We start from the raw sequence: 23,243 nt of genomic DNA on the forward strand, positions 1-23,243 counted from the left end.
AATCTCAACCGTAGATAACCATTTCTGAAGCTTTTTCTGAGTTGTCATTCTTAAAATAAAAATATTTATTCTTTGTTTGTGTCCTAATATCACTCAATCCAAAACTACATTGGGTCTGATAATTGTGTTAAAAAGGAGAATACTCTACTCACTTGTTTAAAAGCTTGTTCTTTGGATAAAGGGATGTCTTTTTCTAACCCATCTAGATTCCAGGTGAAGTGATGTACCACCCCATTATAGAACACGAATTGCAGCAAAACTGGGGATAGAGGAAGTGAGAGTGGCAATTAGTTACTGTTGTTGTATCTGAAGTGGGGTAGGTAGTGGTAGATGATAGTGATTGCCCTCAGACCTAAGGTAGACCACATTCAGGTCATCTGCCAGTTGACAGTAAGGGGAGGAATCGGAGAAAGTCTGTTGTAGCTAATGATATTCCAGGCTTTTCCACACAGTTACAGGTTCATTACCTAAGAACTGATTTTTCAGTTTTTTGGGAGTAGCTTCAGTGGTGGGTTTCCAAATTTTTTCCTACCGGTTCTGAGAACGCACTTTATGTGCATGCTCAGGGCCCAAAGACCGCCCTCTGTGTCAATGCTGGTGAGTTGTGTTGTTTTTTAGCTCAGCTGAGGTGCAGCAATCCACTCTGCCATGCAAATCAGCAGAGCTGCAAAAAAACAAGGGAATTTAGGAGAGGTAATGGTGGGGGGGGGGGGTCACCCAAAGGTGGTATTTACTGGTTCTCTGAACTATTCAAAATTTCCGGTACTGGTATGCCAGAACCGGTCTGAACCGACTGAATACCACCTCTGAACAGCTTCTGTTTGTTACCCTGGTCTTGCTTGTTAATATATTCCTGGCCTGATTGTAGAAGATCCTATCTCCTTTCCCTTAGCTATCCGCTTTGGTGCAACAGAGCTGCTTGAGCTTTGCTATAAACCAAGGTTTTGTCATGCCCCTGGTGGAGACTGACTCTGAGGGAGAGGAGGAACAGTTGACAGGGAATGGAAATGTGGCTCTGGAGGTTATGGAGGAGACTGGGGTAGGGGAGAGGCTGGCTGAGCAGTCAGAGGACCACCCAGGCCCATCTCCCTATCCATCCTAGGGCACGCAGGGAGGAGAGGATAAAGAAGAGACATGGTCTATTCGGGAGGCTGGAGCTGTGACACCTGAATACGAGTATGGACCTGCGTATGGGCGAATGCTGGAAACAAAGAAAGTTTTATTTTGGTCTGAAGTTATCTAGGTTGGCATCCTTCCAACAGACTGTGCCTTGTTATCTCCTTGAAGTTGGTAATTACTTATCCTAGTCTATTGCGGAATTTCCTTCATTGTAGTTTGTTTTGGTTTTTTATTTCACCTTTATCTGCGCGTTAAGTCCGGACTGTATTGCTTTCTTTTGAAGACTATTTTTGAATAAGTTTTATCTACAACTGAGAATTATTGAACAGTGGGGCCAAGTTGGAGGCATTAAAGGACATTTATTTATGTTTTGGATTTTGTTATGTTTGTGTTACACTCTGTGTCATCACAGGCTTATTGTTGTTATATATAACCTAGCTAGGCACACACATGCCCTCACAAAAGCTGATGTCACAATATCAGTACATTCATCCAAGTCTGCTAAAGCAGCTTCAAAAACATTCTAGTCTATGCAATCAAAGCCAGCCTGGACCTTTAACTTTGCCTCCTCAATCTGTTCCACAGATCCAGTCATGAGAACGTAAAAAAATCTATATTGTTAAAGAACTTAAATTACTATATTTATAGAATACTATCTAATTTTACAAAATTCATGCCTTAGGCATGAAAGCCACCAGGTGATTTCTGGGACATACAAACACTCTCTCAGCCCAACCCACCTCACAGGGTTGTGATTGGGAGAATAGGATGAAGAAGGTATATTAGGTATGTTTACCATCTTGAGTTATTTATAAAAATAATACAAGATTTTTAAAAAATCTTTGAGAAGTAAAGAATTATTAATTATTAACATAAATATTAAAAAGTCAGTGCTTGGATATAGATGTCCTCAAATAGACAGACTAATCTCAATTGAAATTCAAGGCAAGCCAACCTATTCTTCAAACACAGGTGCAGAGGAAGCAGAAATTGGGCAGTTCTGTGGTAATTTGCAGTACCTTGACAGAACTTCACAAAAGGGGTCATACTAATGACAGGAGATTGGAATAGCTCCATTCTGTGAAAACTAAAATAAAATTTGGAAAAAGTCAAAAATGTGATATTGGCATGTGAAACAAAGAAGGAGACACAGAGAAAAAACAAATAGATTAATATTTAGAACAAATACCTTTAAAAATATGTGAAGAAATTCTGTTCAATCAGCAAAAAGAAGGTTTGATACTGAGTGTATTTTAGATCATGATCTCTTGCTCATAAAATTACAATGTAAGCCAAAGAAAACAAAATGTCAGAAGGACAAGATATGACCTTTGCATTATTCTTTATTACAGGATATGGTAAAGATCAGTCATAGATTTGTTGGGTTATATTTAATAAATTGAATGTCTGAAGAATTCAGTATTGAATTTGATGGCCTCATTAAAGATGAAACAAATAAAAATAACCTGAAATGCAACAACCAAAATAATTGAGATGCCTTTCTGTTGACCCAGTGAAAGTAACTCAAGAAATGTGGAAGGCAAAATTGTAATAGATTTTACTTACTTATTTAATTAATCACACTTATGGAGGATTGTATAGATAGAGGAAATTTGCTAAGGTGAATTTGCTAAGACTTCCCCTTAAGAACAAAAAGTGACAAGAAATTGTATTTAAAAAGCAATGCAGAGGCAGAAAGACAGAAAAAGAAAGGGAAAGAATACATGACACCACTAGCATATTTATGGCAGAATTTCTTATTTTGACCCTTGCTAATTCTGTACACTATGACCAGTTTTCCATTTTTTTCTGCTTACTTCCAGCTTCAGTATTCCAGGTTTTTTTTTACAATTATTATGCTATCTTGTTGATATTGTGGCTGGGGTGATACAAATAGTCATAGATGTGTTCCTTTTCTGATTCCCTTGCCTCTGGTTAGAGCATCAACTTGAATCGATTGGCTTGCCTTGGTCTTGAATTGAGATTCACTGAGTTCTTAGATTGCGTTGACTTTTGACAACCTTTCTCTAATAATGTTGCCCACTACATTTCTTCTGTGATTTTCTTGCCTGCAGTAGATCTGATGATCCTCTGATGTGAAAAGTGACTTGTTATAGTCCATTACAGTTTGTTGATTCTCAGAAAGGCTGTGTTTTGCCATTTTTGTTCTGGCCATATGAAATTTCATTCTTCTGACATTCCATGTACCAATGCTATGGATATCTATGCTGAATTTTCTTTTAGCCTCTGGGCATGTCAGCATCAGGATATCCTTTCAGCTTTAATACATGTAGATCATAACCCCCCCCCTTTCCCAGCAGCTCTCTGGATATCTGCCAATTTGGGGGAGATGGATGGATGGGGACTGACCTTTTGGTATCATGCTGATGATAATTTAACTGAGATTTAAATCAGGATCTACTACAATAAATTAAATTCTAGATCATCTACGTGGTCCAACTTCCCCTTGCAGGTAGATGTAACTTTTCCTGAAAAAAAAAAGTTATAGCTGATTATCTTCCTCATTGTCATCTCAATACTCAAGAGCTAATAACAGGCCCATTTAAGCTGTTTCTGAGATAAACTACACAGTCTTGATTATAATTTATTCAGCAACTGACAAATCTTTTACACTTTTAACTATGGGAACATTTATATATTATCATTCTTATTAAAAAAAAATTGAAAGATATATTCCCCATTGATCCAAAGTCTACTACTTGGTTATGAATATCCATTTGGCTGTCTTTATTTATTTATTTAATTTATTTAATCATCAAATTTATGTAGCGGCCCATCTTAAAAGAATATACTCCTGGTGGTGTGCAATAGTAAAAAAAAATAGAATACATGTATGAAAACAGACATTTAAAGTGGAAAAGATCAGCATTAAAATGGAAATAATTAAAACTAAAAATATATCCCAAATGCACACAGAGTGCAGCCATCTCAATAGCAGAGTCATTTAAACAAGTCCTTGATCGCATCTCCCCACCAAACCTTAGGGCATAACCAGGTCTTGATGGATTTCTGGAACGTCAAAAGTGATGGCGCTAAAGACTGGGGGAGGGAATGAATGTTATATAATGACACAGTAGGAGAAGGCTCATTACCTGGGACTCTGCCAAATGTAGATCCCTGGCAGATAGTATCCACAACATGCCCTGTCTGCTGAATCTAAAAAGAGAATCAGAGACATCTGAGCCGATATAATATGAGAGAGGCAATCCCTCAGATAACCTGGTCTCGTTACAATAAGGAGTTTTAAGTTTAAAATCAGCATCATGAATTGGACCTGGCAACCTTCTCTTGGTAGAATACTGTTGTTATTTCTTTCTTTAGTCTATTACCTTGCATCTAAATGTCAGATGGTGAGAGAACTCTCTGTGTTTGTTTGTTTGTTTGACATAGTCTGTTTGTAAACTGTCCAATGTGTCCGCTTTGTATTCTTAACTTATTTCCATACCACCAATGTCCCAGAGGTGGTATTCAGCAGGTTCTGACCAGTTCTGGAGAACTGGTAGCAGAAATTTTGAGTAGTTTGGAGAACTGGCAAATAATTTTACAGTATCTTCCCCTGCCATGCCCACCAAGCCATGCCACAGAACCAGTAGTAAAAGTTTTTGAATCCTATCACTACAATATCCCAACCTAAAGATAAATAGCTAAACTGCCAATATTGTCCTTCTAGTTAAACAACCTTAGTGCCTGCTGTTTTTCATTGAGTGTTTTCCTACAGATGATGTTGAAGGATCACACGTTCATATTTGTCGAAGTGTTAACAGTAAAGAACGTTCACTTCCTTGCACCATTTTGTATCAGGCTTCAGTAAGGTGCAATAAGTAAGCCTATGAACTGTGAAGATTTTTTATCCCTAGATGATATATTAAGAATACATCTCTAATACTACTGAATATACCTGTTTTACTTCTCTTGATGGTAGTGTCAGAAAGTTACTTTACTGTTATATTCCATTTTAATATATGATATATAAAAATTTGAGTGCTTACTGAAGCAGAAGTAGATTATCAGTCAATCAAATAATTAATTGTTAGTACAACAATAAAATATCTATAATGGTTTGAAAAAGAGCATTAAAATGAATAAATCATACAATTAGTTAGTAGCAGCAATAATTAAGAGACAGCTAAAAGTCCCATGATGAAGAAAGAAAAATGTCAGAAGCAGATGTTACTTTCTTTACTGAAAATTGATATTCCAAATAAGGCTTTTATCATTATATAAATTATTCTGATTTATTCCAAGAATATAACAAGGAGTCAAAATAGGAGTCAGTTTATCAATGATTGAAATTACAATAATTATGTTAAGAAAAACTTACAGTGGTTACATAGTACATGTTATTCATTATCAGAGGTACCTATAACAAACCATATTAAATTGGTTGGATATGATATATGCCACAAACAGTATTGTACTGAGGTTTGTTTGAAATTTTTCAGGAGTATTGTTTGATGCTGAGTATATGTATCAGCATTATGAGATTGGGTGTCATATTTATTTATTTGAAAATATCTAAACTACTTCAAAAGCTATGTTTACAAAACATAGAAATAAAACATTTAAAAGAAATTATCCTATGCTTAAAACTATGAATGGAACTGTTTTGGAAGACCTTAAATTAATTCTTGTATTTAAGGAGGTGAGCCTTAAGCTGATGTTAAAGGATGTTTATGAAGAAGCAATGCATATTGCATAGAACTAGCTTTTTATATGTCTTTAATTTTGGTTTGAAAACAACTGGTGGCCCATGCTATAAATTCCAAGTGCTTTTGAAATAGTTTATGTAACTAAATAAATATGTCTCGTTGTCTCACAGTTATGTATTCCTAAATAAATTCAGCACCAAAGAGCACATGTTTGTCACTTCACTGAATTAGGCGGTTATAGAAATTGAATGAATGAGTGAGTGAATGAGTGATCTTTCTGGGTTATTTTTGAAATTAGAGTAGTTCCTCAATTCTGCATAAAGTGAAATTTCTGTAGTGCATATAAGTATATCCCATTTTGTAGAGATAACATATAATTATTTATCAGTGCATGGGCTAAAATACATGGTTCTCTAAAAACTAAGAAGTCTTCCAGCTAGTTGCAGGTGTTGGTGTTTTTTCCCCAATTATTTGGAAAAGAAATTGTTGCATAGCGAACAATTTCACTGTTTTCTTCCTTTTAAAAATATTGTACATCATAGCAGTGTTGGGTTCTTCACAGCAATGTCCCCATATTGGCATTTGAGGAAACATGCACAAAAGAGGAACTTGTGTTGGAAAAGCCCCGTGCGGCTACAAAAATAAGTCAGGCTTTTTTTACCATATGATGGAGATCCATAATATCAACTTGCTCTTCAGGCATGGCTTCCAGGTATAAGCTTATAGTTATTCCAGGAAGTGCTGAGTCAAATAGGTATTGACTTCAGGGGTTGGATTCTACCAGTTGGCACCTATTCTCTAGAACAGGTTATTAACATTCTAAGCAGTTTGGAGAACCGGTTGTTGAAGAAATTACTGGCCTAATCCTGTAAAGAAGACAGGAAGGAAACATCCTGGTGTTGCTTACAGAAACTTTCTCTCCGTTAACCCTTATTACTTTCTTGGCAGGACTAGATTTCCTGTCTCAGGAACGTCTCTGGAGTTTTTCCCCACTCCTTTGCTGATACTTTGCTTGTGTGGAGTGACCATTCAAAGTTACAATGGCACTGAAAAAGGTGATTTATGACCATTTTTCACACTTACGACTGTTGCAGCATCCACACAGTCATGAGATGCCAGACGAGGAGATGCATGCCTCGATGTGAGTGATATTGAGTTGGCCATGCCCAGCCAATAACATGATCACCAAGCCACATCCACCCAGTCACATGACTACCAGGCCACACTCACCAACTAAGACACGCCCACAGAACCGGTTGTTAAAAAATTTGAATCCCACCCCTGATTGAACTGAACAACCTGGGGCTGCCAAGAGGTATTTAAAGGCAAAGACACAAGTGAAGACAATTGTATCAAATTAGAAACATATACCTGTACCCCCAGTGGATTTCCAAATTTCTTGTGGTAGAAACAGGTTACAGTATTTTTAGCCGGTATTTGCTAAATTGCATTCAGAATAAAATACCAACATTTGCCTGAAGTAGAATCTAGTGGCATTCTTTTATATCCGTTTTTTCTTTTAGAAATAGACATCATTAATGCATTTGTTAGAACTTTGTGCAAAGGGCTCACTATTTCATTTTGAGAACACGAGAAAGTCAGGAATACAATAAACATTCCATATTATGTATTTCCTTCTTCTGGGATTAGGACCTCTCATAGACAACCACTGTGTGCTTTTCTTGGGGCTGATAGTGTGTGTGATGCTGATGTTTGGAAGAAGGCATCAATCTTCCTAAAGAAGAGGGGAAAATGGGCATTGTGGGAAAATATCAAAGGAAATTAATTGGCTTTCTTTTCAGTTACCAACTGAGAACATCGCTTTTTTCAGATCAAATGCTCTTGTAACTGGTTAGGCTTGAAAGGATGGTTGAGGTTTTTTGTTTTGTTTTTGTTTTTAGTTAGAAAGGAGGTTGTAGCTAAACAACTGCCCCTTTGCAAACGAGGCATTGCACGAAAGACAAGAATAAAAGTTAATTGTGATTTACTCATAATCCCCCCCAGGAGAACAGTCCAGTCATATTCATAGTTCTTCTTGACTTCTTCCAGAGATATAATTAATGAATAACTGATTAAAATAATTGATACATATTCTTTTTGAGGGATAAACTATGAATATATATGCTGCTATATCCAGCTCTGATGAGTACAAATGGATGCCAAAGTGCACATAATAGCAGAGTTTAAAAATGTTTGGGCACTGGCGGAAAATTGAATATAGAATTTAGCAGGGTGAGCTACCGGTAGAATGATTGACAGAATCAAGATTTTGAAGGGAGTACACTTGAGTTTATACAGCATAGGTTCAAAATTAAATATACTAGAGTAGGATCATCTGATTTAATTCCCTGAAAGTTTTGGCTGAATGTGAATCAGAATACTGTCTCATTTTAGAATCAATAAAGTACAGTAGGGTGTTTTTGTGTTCAGGAGCATAATTTCATTGTATTAATGTTGAAACAAGTCTTATGACTATAATACAGCTGATAATACACTCAGAACACAGCTTTGTCAAGTGTGCAGTTTGATAGTATCTGTTCTGTGAGAGTACAGCTGATGTCCCATAGAGCCTTCTGAAGGGAGGTTGGAAGAAATCATTTGGGGATGGCTTCTTCGGGCTGCTAAGATCGTATGTACTGATAGTCCCTGACTTATTACCATTCGCTTAGCGAGCTTTCAAAGTTATGACGGCATTTTAAAAAGTGACTTACAACATCAGAATGTCCCCATGGTTATGTCAAAATTTGGGTGCTTGGCAACCGGCATGAATTTAGAAAGGTTGCAATGTCCCAGGATCGTGTGATTGCCTTTTATGACCTTCCCGGGAGGCTTCCAATAAGCGAAGTCAAAGGGAAAAAGCGGATTTGCTAAACACCTGTGTGATTTGCTTACTAATCACATGATTTGCTTAATGAGCATGGCAAAAAAATGTCCTAAAATCAGGCTTGGTTCACTTAACAACCACATTATTTAACGATGGATGTTCAGTCCCAATTGTGGTTTTAAGTTGAGGATTACTTCTAGTCGTTAACAGTTTTATGGAACGTTTCACAGATCTACACCACTAACAATGATCTGGTGAAAAAGCATATAAATGACCCCATGTTAAAATACCTAAAATATTGCAGGTTTCCCACATGTTATGAAATGTAATGGCATCCCTGCAAAAGGACATTCTGTATAGGGTATCATAGCTTGATACAATTTTAATCTCCAATTTAACCCTATAATATACATAGTTTCTGCATGCTTTATACATTATACATGGTTTCTTTTGTCTTACAACTGGATTTTGAGATAGTATCGGATAGCATGGAAGAGGGAGTTTGTGTATGTGTATTTGTTTGCATAGATTTTTTAAATCAGTCTCCTGTAAACATGAACCTAGATTTCCCTAGAAATTTGGTGAAGAATTGCACTAATGTTTGGAGCTGAAGATGCATACTCTGTTAATGTAAATATGTTCTCTATTTTGTTCAGAAAAGCTAGCTGCATTTATTTCTTATAATTAAGACGTTATCCCATATTGATATTTTTATTAATTCAGCTATATTTCCATCCAATAGCCTTGAAAGAATTAGCTTAAATATAAAAATTAAGTATTCAGTCAAAATATATAATGTTTCTAGGAGGCGGGCTGTTGCTAGTGCCAAATTCTTCATAGGAGTTATCCAAAACCAATGCATTTAAATAGCATTTTTAACCAGAATGGGAAGGCAAACTTTTTGCCCTTCTTAGGGTGAACTGGGACCTGAGGCTGATAAATGGTCACATTTCCCAAGAAAAGTATATTATTTGCTTGATACATTATGCAGAATAGCATTTATTTATTTATTTAAGCAATAGCAAGACATGGGTATATGGAAAATCTCAGATGAATTGGAATTAAAGCTCAAAGCTAAAGGTATAGTAAGTTAACCAAAAGAGGCTCCTAAATTTCATATAAAAAAAAGAATATATGCTGAATAAAAATGAAAATATAGCTTTGAAAGTAATGGCAAAAACTTTCACACTTAGAGAAGCTGAAAAGAACTGATACTACAGTGAGTAATCAGATTATACACCAACACACAGTGGTATGAGTGCATGCACACGTGCACTTGGAGTTTCACTTAGGTGATTTGGAGATTTTGCTAATCTCTGCCAGAGAAATCATTCAGATTTTGTTGTATAATAAAAGTTTATGGAGATTCTCAGTCATCAGCCAGGACATGGTTGTTCCAAATGTGTTTTTTCAGGAGGCAACTAGACTTTCTTGTTTGTTTGTTTTCTTTTGAAGACATTTCACTTCTTATCCAAGAAGCTTCTTCAACTCTGACTGGATGGTGAGGAATGGAAGGATTATATTCCTTGCAGACAGCTGGTTATTTGCATTGTTTTTAGAAAGTTGTTGAGGCCACTTGGAGGTTTATCTGTATCCTCAGGGTCATCTGAGTAGTGGAAATGGGTGCAGAGCCTTCTTGGCTACAGAATGTTTTCTGCCCTGTGTCCCTTCACTGTTGAAGATAGGTGCAGGCTGCAGGGGTTGAGTCTGTGTTGTCTGCATCTCAAACTGAAGGGCAAATGGTTCCTGTAGTCTGCAGTTTTGGGGGGAAATCTGTTTATACGCCCACACCATTCAAAGGGTGTTCATCCCAAAGTGCATAGCTAAAAGTATGAAGGTTCTTAGTCATTCAAGTCATGGTTGTCTGAAGGGTGCTTTTTTGCTGAATAGTAATGTATTAACCATAGAGACGCAGTGGTTCAGTGGCTATGATGCTGAGCTTGTTGATCAGAAAGGTTGGCAGTTCAGCGGTTCGAATCCCTAGTGCTGCATAATGGAATGAGCTCCTGTTACTTGTCCCAGCTTCTGCCAACCTAGCAGTTCAAAAGCATGTAAAAATGCAAGTAGAAAAATAGAGACCACTTTGGTGAGAAGATAACAGGGTTTTGTGTGCCTTCAGCATTTAGTTATGCCAATCACATGACCATGGATACGTCTTTGGACAGCACTTGGTCTTCGGCTTTGTAATGGGGATGAACACTGCCCCCTAGAGCCGGAAACGACTAGTATGTATGTGCGAGAACTTTTACCTTTACCTTAATGTATAAACCAGCCTGATTTTTTTTAAAAAGTCACTAAAGTAACCAATTATTTACCAGATCATACAGCATGGTAAGACATGTTTTAACTCTGAGAATGCAAGAAATAGAAGAAATGACTCCAAGCCATGGATTAACTCTAAGAATACAAAAAATAAAAAAAGGAATTGTTTTGAGCTTGGAATAAAATTGTTTCACTTGATAGATTCTTGTTTCATTTTGTTAAGGACTGAGATCTGCTGTTAATTGACCCTTTCAGGAATAGATTATTCCAAAAAAGAAAATGAAACAATATAGCACTGCTACCCCAGACTCAGTTAGAAAATAAATCCTGCTCAATTTATATTCAAAGTGTAAAAGAAAAGAATGCATACTCCCTTAGATCAATCTTTTTATCTTTGAAGCTCTAACAGCACAGGAAAAAGAGCTCAAGAGAGAAAGAAAATCAGGTTTTGTGCGGAAATTATACTGTTTCCACATGACCATTCACAGCATGAAAACATAACAAAATTGAATGAGCTAGACCAAACCAACATAATTTTAGCATTTTTAAAATGCTTTCTGAAAGTTCCACTGCAATAGGTCATTGTCCCAAAGTCAGCCAATAGGTTCTATCAGCGAGTCTCGATTTAAATCCTAGATCTGTAACACTTTAATCATTGACTTAGACTGATTGTATATGATCATTCAGAATAAGCCAAGTGTTTAGACCTTCAAATTGATGAAAGCAGACAAACGCAACATTTTAAATATAGAGTGCACAAAAGAGGTGTATTAATTATGTGATGCAGCAGTTGGAGAGAAGTTTGCATGATGGGTTGACTGCATGCCCAGATACAATTTAAATGCAAGTAATATGCTTAGAACTTAAAATCCCAAGGGTGAAAGTTGGATTCATAAATCACAGCCATGCTCTTTTGTAATACAGTATCCAGCACTTGCTTAAGTAGAAAGCAAGTAGCTCATTGAAAGAAAGAAAAAAAGGAGAAGGAAGATCAGGAAGAGGGAGACAGATGAAATGTTAATTATTTCAGAATTAAGCAATATGTGGAACAAGCAGCTTGTGGTAGGATTTCCTATCATTTTAAGCTTGGTAATAGGAATAAATTCAGATCTGCAATACAGTCATTTTAATTCTATTCTACTTGTGCTATGGCTTCCATCTAAATGCTGTTTCCGAAAGCTCATACTTTCTTTGAAGGGAGAAAATGCAGCCTTGGATATAAGGAGCCCAGGTTCTGGGTGGTGAAATAATTGATGGTTTTGAAAAGGTTTGCACTCTTCTCCAGCAATGCTATCCTGATTCAAATTAGATGTTCCTTTTTTTCACATCCTTGACTGTCTAATTTTTTATAAAACCTGACTGTGGATCCTCCACATCAAACATATAGTATGGTTTGTATGAATGGAAGATACTTCATACTTGGAGCCATTTTAAATCACATCCTGTAGCAGCTATCTCTGTGTGACAAATCATTAGTATTCATTTTATTAGTGGATAGAGCAAACTTCATATGTTGACCATCTATGTGTACTTGACATAAAGAATGCTGTTTTCTTCTTCTCTCCCTTTCTTAATTTTTCTGATATCTGAGTACTGTCTTTATGATGTGATTGGTAATACTATATTGTGATGACCCGGAGTGTAACAAAAACGTAACAAAATCCAAAACATAAATAAATGTCCTTTAATGCCTCCAACTTGGCCCCACTGTTCAATAATTCTCAGTTGGAGATAAAACTTATTCAAAAATAGTCTTCAAAAGAAAGCAATACAGTCCAGACTTAATGAGCAGATAAAGGTGAAATAAAAAACCAAAACAAACTACAATGAAGGAAATTACCAACTTCAAGGAGATAACAAGGCACAGTCTGTTGGAAGGACGCCAACCAAGATAACTTCAGCCCAAAATAAAACACACTTTGCTTTTGGCAATGCTGTGTTTTAACTGTCTCTCTTATATTCTATTCTCCCAAGCTGCAACCAATGAGGGGGATCATGGCCACCTCTCGTAAGCAAAGTTGTTTCCTTCTCCGTTCCTCCCTGCGTGTCCTAGGATGAAGAGGAGATGGACCTGGTTCTTCTTCTGACTGCCCAGTTGGTCTTTGCCCTTCCTCAGCCTCCTCCACAACCTCCAAAGCCACACCTCCACTCCATGTTGGCTGTTCCTCTTCTCCCTCAGAGTCTGACTCTAACAAGGGCATGATATATATTTTGTGTTTCTTGGTAGACTGGTTAAAGGACTTTTCAGCTCATTGAACCCTTCATGAGGTTTAAAACCCCCAAATAATATTATATAAAAATAATTTAAGAACTAATACTTTAAATAATAATCATGTTGATGAGAAAGACAATTTTTTTTGAATATTGGACATTGCAATACCTGGACATAGCGGAAGAGAAGAGAAAGAATAGATAAAATTTAAAAATATAAAGACCTGCAAATAGAAGTAGAACAACTATGATAAAAGAAAGCAATGATAGTACCAATAGAATAGGACTCCTGAGTGCAATCCTAGAACATTTGGAGCATGACTTGAATGCCATTAGTATGACAAAACCACCATCAGTCAATTATAAAAGGCAGATTTCCATAGAACAGATTTCCTGCAACAGTACTTTTTACACTTCTAAACAATTTCTGCCTTTACCAACTTGATTGGTGGATAAAAATACCAAACCAGTTTAAAAGCTGGCTGACTGTATGGCAAATCATAGTGATGGATAGTCTCATCAAGCCTTGGAGATCAATATTGGTCATTATGGGGAACCCTGTGTTACATCTACAGTGTTTCTTGGGTTCAAATCTCTTAGTATGGAATGCTTCTTAAGGAATCAGAGATTTCAGTTTGCTGTATTTGGACGGGAAAATATTTTTTATACATTGTGATACCTTAATTTATTTTCAGGATTTTATTGTTTGAAATCCAAGTACCATGAGATGGGGTGAGCTCCTTTTACTTGCCTTGGCTCCTGCCACCTAGCAGTTCAAAAAGGATGCAAATTAAAGTAGATAAATATATAGCACTTCGGTGGGAAGGTAACCATGTTCCTTGTGCCTCAGTATATATCATGGCAGCCACATGACCACAAAGCATCTTTGGACAATGCTGGCTCCCCCAGCTAGGAAATGGAAATGAGACCCATCTACATTTACATTTACATTTACATTTGATTTGATTTGTCAGTCGCTTACAAGATACAGATATAAGAGTAAATATAGTTTTGAATACATGAGATAGATACTTATAAGAAAAATAAAAAACAATAGGACAGGGACGGTAGGCACGATTGGTGCGCTTATGCACGCCCCCTTACAGGCCTACCTGTACCATCCTTATACTACCCCTACCATCCTCTAGAGACAGACACAACTGGACAGGGAAAATCTTTACTTTTATCTTTCACTTTGTATTGAATAGGATAGATCCTTTCAGAGTTTTGTTTGTGTTACAGAATTCATTTAAAAATCAGCTAATATACAGTAGTATATATTTGGAATTGTTTGATCCTTCAGGTTTGATTCAATGCCTTTAGAAATTATGTTCATACTTCATGATGGCATAATATTTCTGTTTCTTTACTCAAATAAAATATTTTGTATGACTAAACCATCTCTAATTTCCTCTGCTTACTTACACAGGAACTACCTCTTCAGACTTAGTCTACACAATGTTTCTCTTATTCAGGTATGTTCAGTCTTTTTCTGTCATCTACTTGTTCTGATTATAGAATTAAAAAGCTATATAACATGTTTTTATAAAAACCAATAAACTATATAATAACAGTTATTACGAATGTGAATTGATAGACTTACATAACTCCTGTTTTGAAAAAAATTAGTTGTGTTGCTTTGTTTTGTAATGTATTTTAAATGTAATGTTTTTGTCATTTACAGCCATGTGTATTTTACTTTGAGAAGGTAGAGCTAAAGTATGAAAAATGTTCTTGCCCTTTTCGAGCTCAACACTTTAGCTTTGGTCTGTTGACTCAAAGAGGGATAGATGGATGACAAGAAAGGACAACGTGTTAAAAGCATGGAGGGTTTTGTGATAGATAGCTAGTGCAAGGTTAACTAAAACAATGTAAATACTGTAAATCCTTAGCTTTCCTTAATGCAACGAAGGTAGCTTCCAAAGGAGGTCTTCTCTGTTCTCGTTCATCATTGCTTTGAGCTTTTGTTGGCCCTAGTATGAACACAAAATGCTGAGGAGTGAGTTTTGCTAAGTTCCTCAGCTGCTCAACCTGTAAACCTTTCAGAAGGAAATGCTGTTCACAGTATATGTCATTCCTGTTCTGCCAACAAGGCCATAACAAAGTGTACCAAGAATCAGTGGTCTGAAACTTTCCTAAAGTTTGCTCTGACTTTTTGTTAAAATGATCACTATAACAACTGCAAATAGAGCCGGGTCAGCGTTTCTGTTGTTTAAAGTCATGAAACTGTACGTGAGTTACAGCTGTGCATGTGACATATTCTATTGTTTGAGAATTATTGAGGTGATGTGCTTCAAGCAGGTAATCACAACTCGTATTCAAGCTTGTTGGATAGCTGTTGCAAAAGCAAGACAAAATCAGTATCAGTTTTGGGAGGTAATAGATTTGGTTGCTCTAATGAAGAGGAAAAGGAGGCTGAATTAGAACAAGATGAGAGGTGGTTTCTGAACATTGCAGTAAGATACAGAAGAAGGCAAAGCTACTCTATAATACCAGAAGAATACAATAGTGTTGTAGAAATTGAAATATTTATCTTTGGGGTTTTTTTGCTTACTTGAACTGATTCTTAAACAACGACACAGATTCCAGCAATGTTAATTAAGAATTTGCTGTCACAAATTCTGTCACATTTGCTGTGAATGGGTTGAGGAAGAGGAATAATGTGCTGTGTGTTCACATACATAAAAAAGTTAGTAGAGTTTCTTTAGCTGCTCACTTCAAAAGAATTACAAATCTACCATTGATTTAAAATGTTTTTCAAATAAGGGTATTCATTGAATAATTCAATCCTTAATGCAGGAAGATTTTTATTTATCTTTAGTTAAGAGATAGAAACAGTTCTTATATTTCTCTTGGTTACAATTATCAATAGCAGAGATACTTGCATGTATGTTCCTTGAAAGTTATATATATTACTAACAGATCTTCCTCATAACTCATTCAAAGAAAAGTGGGAGTTGCTATTGTCTAACTATAAACCTGAGTCTTGGAGATCTGGGATTTCTCTTAGCATAATTGAGGTCTCAAGTCATTCCATGTAGCCTTCCAACATTTTCTGTATAGCGTTCAATTTCTAACAATGAAGAATGGAAAGGTTTTAAGAACATGAACAGTCTTAACAATTGTATTTTATTTAATTTTATTAATTACATTTATAACCTGTCTTGTGTCTAGAATCTCCTGGCAATAAACATCTCATTTTCTTCCTCAGTTTATTTTTCTCATAGTACTTTGTTGGATTGAACTATCAAAATGGTATAACTAGTCCACCTGTTTCTTAAACTGACACAATTAGTCCTTTTTTCAATCTCAGATAACAAAACATCAACAACCCTCCAAACAGACTATTGTTTTATAGAAGTGCCTGAGAAATACCTGTTCCAAAATGGATCCTTATCTCACAAACAAGCAACAACAAATTGTGTAACCTTGGGATATTCCTAAATTACCCTCAGTTTAACAGCCATTGCTTTAAGCTAGGGGTGTCAAACTCAAGGCCTGGGGACTGGATCCAGCCCACAGGGTGCTTAGATCTGGTCCGCAGGGCTGCCCTGGAAATAGCAAAGAACCAGCCCATAGGGTCTCTCCGTGCAGTCCTCCTGAGCTCTGTTTTCATTGGTTCATAGAGATAATAATTGGGCCAAAGTTATCCAAGGAGCATCCATGACTGAAGGTGGGATTAAAATCCAAGTTTTCCCAGTTTTCATTCTAACCTTTAAACATTACAGCACTCTTGTACTTAGTTTAATATATTAAATCAGAACCAGTCTTTCTTTTGTGCCAGTGGCCCCCAACCTTTTAGGAACCAGGGACCGCTTCCGTGGAGAAAGATTTTTCTGTGGACTGGAGCGAGCATGGTTTTGTATGGTGCCTGCATTCCACAGATGGGGCTTCACTTGTTTGTGCTGTCTAGTGGTTGGCATGTCATGGATCGATGCTGGTCCACGGACTGCAAGCTGGGTCCCCCTTTTCTATGGTGCTTATTTTTTGGTGCTATATATAGTCTCCAGCATGGTACAGCATGGTCAAAGGGAGCCCTTGGCCAGAAAAATCTTATGGTCTTATATCTTGCTTTGAAGGGTGGAATTCAGCTTGATAAGATCATCTGTGATTCAAGATCCGTTTCATAATTCTTCAGGGGAAGAGATCCATGACTATCCAGTTGTTGTGGAACATAATGTCCATCAGTCTGAACCCTTGATAATTTTTTTCTGGGTGTAATAATAATAATAAAAGATCACAATGGCAATCACGTTCACAAATTACACTTGTGAAAGGGGGGGAGTTTTAATCAAAAGGTTGGAGCTATTATCTTTTTGTTTTGGTTTGGTTTTTAATTTAAACTATCATCCTACCTGGATTCCAAAGTTCATTATATGTGGTTGAGGTAGATTTTGGCCCCAGGAAATCATTTAAGTCTTACAACATTGCTTGAAGCTCTATTTCTCTACAACTAGTGAAGAGTATTAAAAGAAAGCAGATGAACTTCGCTTAAAAAAATCTTGTTTTATTAAAGGTTCTTGTTAAATTAAAGGGCATTTTATAAAAAAAATACCATATGATTTAAAATACAGTTGGATTGAGGCTTCTATTTTTTCTGCTAGAATATCCTAGTTTTTCTTGGGTGTTCAAAAAAAGCCTTGTTATCAGGGCACTTCCAACACTAAGTCGAGGTTTCGTTTGTTCTCTCTCTTTATTTTTCTCTCTCTCTTCTGAAAAAAAAAAAAACTTAAAGAGAAATAAAGCAGTTTCAAGCGCACAGCTGTCAAAGTAAGTATTTTGAAATATAGCTGCTATCTATCAGAAACGATGTTAAAGCTAGGCCTGAGAGATCCTCTTTTTCTCCTTTAATCAGAAAGCTAACATTTTCTGCTATTTAGCATATGATAGTCATTCATCATACTTGCTGTAGTTATTTATCCGCTGTGTCACTGGGGTGGGGTGGGGGGAAAACTTCATACCTTTGAACAAAGAAGCAGTGTTATTTGCCACAGAATGTTCCTTTCTTTGTTCTAGACAACAGTCAGGACTGCGGTTGCTGTGGAATTTCCAGAGCTGCAGTTACATTCTGTGATGTGGGTGTTAATTTTTTATCTCATGAAAATGTCACTGCGAAACGTATTTGCTTTTTTATTTTTTTTAATCATAGGATATCTCTGACTTTAGCTCCTACTCTTCCATATTGATGGGAATATACCAGTGGTGGGATTCAAATTTTTTTTACTACCAGTTCTGTGAGCGTGGCTTGGTGGGCATGGTGTGACTTGGTGGGTGTGGCAGGGGAAGGATACTGTAAAATCCCTATTCCCTCTCCACTCCAGGGAAAGGATACTGCAAAGTCCCCATGTCCTCCCCACCCCACTAACCTGCTTTCCGGCTGCTTTTTCCTGTGCAGGGCAACAAAAGAAGACCCAGCCAATCAGCTGGGATTCAGGAGGCAGAGAATAGATGGGGGCGGAGCCAGTCAGAGTTGGTATTTGCCGGTTCTCTGAATTACTCAAAATTTCCGCTATCAGTTCTCCTGAACTGGTCAGAACCTGCTGAATATCACTTCTGGAATATATCATACATCTCAAATTCCTAACAGAAAATGAAACACATCCTGCACACTTTTCTCAATGTACTGAAGCTTTTAGGGGGTTCAACTCTAATCCTCTGAATTCGTACAAAAAGGCTTTTTACTGTAGGCTCCACAATTAAGAGGTTAGTGGAAAAAGTGCTTTGAAAACAACATCCTCCTAGCATGTTTTTTAAATGATAAAATTAGAATTGACTGAGTAAAGTGTGTTTTTAATGTGTATAAAACTGAGCTAGCGAGACCTCAAATTGGTAGTCCAGAGTGATACATGTAAAGAGAGGTTTCCTGGTACATAATGATGTTCTTTCCTTCTGTACATCAGCCCACATCCTCTTAGTTCTTGATGATCACCTATTGATGGGAGGGGCTGAAGCATGGGTGGGTACAATCTACTCTGTCTCTCTTTGACATCTTTTCTTTTTTTTTTCCTTCTGACATCCTCTTCTCTCTCTTTTTTTCCCCTTTCTTTCTCATCCCCATACATGCTGAGGAAAGGATCGATCACTCCTGCCAAAGTTCCTTGCAAAAGGATTTTGAAATTAGGCTGAGAAATAGTAAGTCTGATTGATTTCAGAAAGGTTCGCTCTCTTGTAAATGTGCTCGGGATACAGCAGCCAAGTGATTGTATGAAAAAGATGGAGCTTCTTGAAGGTGCTGTAGACAAATACTGCATTCATACCACATTCATCTCTGTGCATGTTTCTTCATTCACTAACTCACTCACTCACTCGCTTCATTCACTCGCTCCATTCATTCGTTCATTAAATTTATATAGGTGCTGAATTAAAATGCAACTCTGGGTACCTAGCAATAAATACAACAAATTTCATAATGATGGAAAATAAACATGCTTATATGCCTATCTGGTCATGCCTATATGACCAAAATTCCACAAAAAAACAATTGACGCAATAAAATGCATTCTTGGAGACCCTTTGGGGATTGAATCTGAAGCACACTGTCCAGCCTACTCAGGAATACGACCTTAGGAGGAGAAAGGAATATTTAGTATGCTTAGCACGTTGAATTGTTTAAAAAAGTAATAAAGGCAAGTAAATATAAACAAACTTTGCAAGGCTAAACTTTGCATAGTAAGAGTATATTAAATTTCTTAATATGGAAACCTCGTAATAACAATGCTCTTGACAATAGATCACACAGCGTATTTGCTAAGGTTCCAAAAGCAAATATATTCATGGTGTGGGCAGCTGGTAGACCCCAAATTTCTTTTTTACAACCCACAGAATTCCTTTTGAATGTTGATTTCATATCATACTAAGTTGAAAGCTGTCATGCAAACTAAAACTAAGCTTTATGAAATAATAAATAAAAACTTTGTGGTCCCTTATCCTCTTTAAAAACTCATACTTTGTTCATGTGCCCCATCAAGTTTGCATCAATTCTTTGTCAACTTTGGCCACTGACATCTAATAATATGGTGGTCTACACTAGTTTAGAAGCATTGTCTATTGTTACTGTTTGCCTTGCTTTGGTTTTAAATCTGTTTTGGTTTAATTCAGTGACTATGGGTGTTTATTAAAATACAGTCAAGAAGCGACCCCAAATATCACCCTGAATTTTTCTCTCCAGCTAGTTTTCTTGTAACTTTCAGGGTACATTTTACCACTTCCCAAGCAAACCTGACAGTCCTAATACCAGATAGACAAGCAAATTGTCATATTGCCTAGGGAAAGAGAGTGGAACTCAGCTTCTGGGGTGGGGTGGGGATTGGGTTTGGGGATAATTGGGAAGGTCAATCAGTAGAAAACAGTACCTGTGTTTCAAAGCTTTTGTTATCAAAAACCAAAGAGTGATTAATGGCACAGCTAATTTGGCTTCAACTACACATTCACAACTAATTTGGCTTCATCTACACATAATTTGGCTTCATCTACACATTTTCTTCAGAAAAGAATGATATTCTGAATATAAGCAATTACCTGAGATATAGCCACCCTTCTTTCTGTCACAGTGAGTGATGATGCAAAATTCCTTATCTAGAACACATATTTCTGTTTTTCCCCTTTGTCAATTATTTATTTATTTTCCCTGCTTCATTGTATTTCCTCATCGTATCTTGAATTTTGTACAAGCAAATCTTCACCCAAAGTCACTCTTCCATTATCAGTAAAAGAATTGTATCAGAGTCACTTCGAGAGAAAGACAGTATCTCAACTTGATAAATAAAATATAATAAGTAAAGCATTCCGTGTTTTCCCTATATTATCAGAGGAGCGTATTTGAATGGCTTAATGCTGAAGGTCACATATTTTGGTGATGTCCTACATAAATGATTGTGTTATTTTCTCTGCTTCCACTAACAGAAGGCAAATGATTCTGAGCTACACTGCTTTCTAAACCATTTTTGTGCCCTCTGCCATCTACTATCATTACCCCACCCAGACTATGGAAAAGAGACACCAAATCTCTGTGCTTAGCTTAAGAATCAGGTAGAAATTACAAGAGTCAGAAAATCTGATTTATCCTATTTTCTTGTAAAACCTCTTTTGACTCTTGGGGAATTCCAGTATGTGTCCACTTAATTTTCTTGGCAATAATACAGAAGCTGTTCACTTTTTTCCTTCTTCCAGGATATTTCTTTGACTTTCTTGGGAGTTCCTGCTGGACTTACCCTGTTGGACCTTTGAAATCAGCCAGATGTATACAGTACCTAGTTGTGTATTAGAAATGAGAGTGATGATAAACTTGCTAGATACTACAGATTTCCGTTACATTTTTTTCATGATGTGAGGGGACTAAATCATTTAAAGGGCTTACTCATTCCTTCCACATTTTACAGACTATTTTTATTTGGTGAGCAAAAGGATTAGCTCGACTTTGTCAAAAGGATTTGTTTGAATCAATGCTAAAAGGCAATTATGAGATACATGGATTTGGATCCTTAGAGCTTTGTGGCGTCAGTAAGCCTCATTTATCTTATCCCGGTGGGACCTGAACTTGCACAAATGCACATCTGAAGTGCCAACAGCATGGCCACACAAATCCATTACTTAGCATTATTAAACATTTTCTTCTGTCTAGGTCCTCACCATCCACTGACTTGAAATGGTTATGTCTACTGTTAATTTCATTTAAATAACACTGAAAATGTCATAGACTGTCCTTATTCGTCCAAAGCCTATTTTGTTCCCTGGAGATTTTGCTCAGTCTTTTAAAAAAAACAAAACGCTAAGAGGTATCTATCCAATGTCAAATTCTAGTTATACAAGGTTATACAGCTTACTAGATAGGAAAATGTGACATATATAAATAAACTCAAATTCAACTAAATCTGAGAATCTAAAATGTTACCATTTGTGAATCATTTTCCTTTTGCCACAGTTGAGATTTTAAAAACATTATTCATTTGTTAAATTAAGCTAACACGAGACTTGCCCTTTAGTGACTCTGTAGTATACAGTTGGCCTTATTGAGCAGTTAGTTAACAATACATTCTGCACTAAATAGTAACCAGAAATGTAAGACAGAATTGAGCTAAAATCCCTCAGTACTGTTTCAAAGAATTAGTCTTCCATCTTTACCACATTTCATTTCAGCATGACCTTTAAAGCTATATGTTATATGTATCTTGTTGGAAATACAGTGTGAAATTACAGCAATCTGATCTTGCTGTTTTGCAAAAATACACTTCTCAAAACTAAAATGAAATGAATCCTTAGCTTGTTAGACACTTACAACTCAATGTTTGTTAGAATAGAATAGAATTGACCAAGTGTGATTGGACACACAAGGAATTTGTCTTGGTGCAAATGCTCTCACCAAGAGTCAAGAATCACAAGGTACAACACTTAATGATAGTCATAGGGTACAATCAGCAATCAAATCATACTAGGAAACAGTCAATATAAATCGTAAGGATACAAGCGACAAAGTTAAAGTCATACAGTCACAAGAGGGAGGGGATGGGTGATAAGGAGTGATGAGAAGATTAATAGTAATAGTAGTGCAGACTTTGTAAATAGTTGAACAGTGTTGAGGGAATTATTTGTTTAGCAGAGTGATGGCTTTCGGGGGAAAACTGTTCCTGTGTCTAGTTGTTCTGGTGTGCACTGCTCTATAGCATCGTTTTGAGGGAAGGAGTTGAAACAGTTTATATCTGGGATGTGAGGGGTCTGTAAATATTTTCACAGCCCTCTTTTTGACTCGTGAAGTATACAGGTCCTCGATTGAAAGCAGGTTGGTAGTAGTTGTTTTTTCTGCAGTCCTAATTATCCTCTGAAGTCTGTGTCTGTCCTGTTGGGTTGCAGAACCAAACCAGACAGTTATAGAGGTGCAGATGATAAGACTCAATAATTCCTCTGTAGAGCTGTATCAGCAGCTCCTTGGGCAGTTTGAGCTTTCTGAGTTGGCGCAGAAAGAACATTCTTTGTTGTGCTTTTTTGATGACGTTTTTGATGTTAGGTGTCAATGTAGGTCATGTGATTTGAAGGTCTCTACTGTTGATACTGTGGTGTCTAGTATTGTAAGAGGCGGTAGTATGGGAGGATTTCTTCTATAGTCTACCACCATTTCTATGGTTTTGAGTGTGTTCAGTTCCAGATTGTTCCGGTTACACTAC

General features: G+C 36.7%; 1 protein-coding gene across 5 annotated transcripts in view; it reads left to right on the top strand.

Annotated features, from left to right (window-relative positions):
• SEMA5B (semaphorin 5B) overlaps window positions 1-23,243 on the top strand; it is a 601,210-nt gene that overhangs the window by 316,177 nt on the left and 261,790 nt on the right. For all 5 annotated transcript variants that reach the window (XR_015740811.1, XM_087920416.1, XM_087920414.1 and 2 more), the window contains exon 5: window positions 14,516-14,561. Coding sequence is in view for 4 of the 5 variants with exons in the window: in XM_087920416.1 (XP_087776542.1) it covers window positions 14,516-14,561 (46 nt within the window). In the remaining variant the exon portion in view is untranslated. The remainder of the gene's footprint in view (window positions 1-14,515; window positions 14,562-23,243) is intronic.

The sequence above is a fragment of the Pseudonaja textilis genome, chromosome 1, assembly GCF_049901715.1.
Source record: "Pseudonaja textilis isolate UNSWEBS1 chromosome 1, rPseTex1.2, whole genome shotgun sequence".
NCBI lineage: Eukaryota > Metazoa > Chordata > Lepidosauria > Squamata > Elapidae > Pseudonaja > Pseudonaja textilis.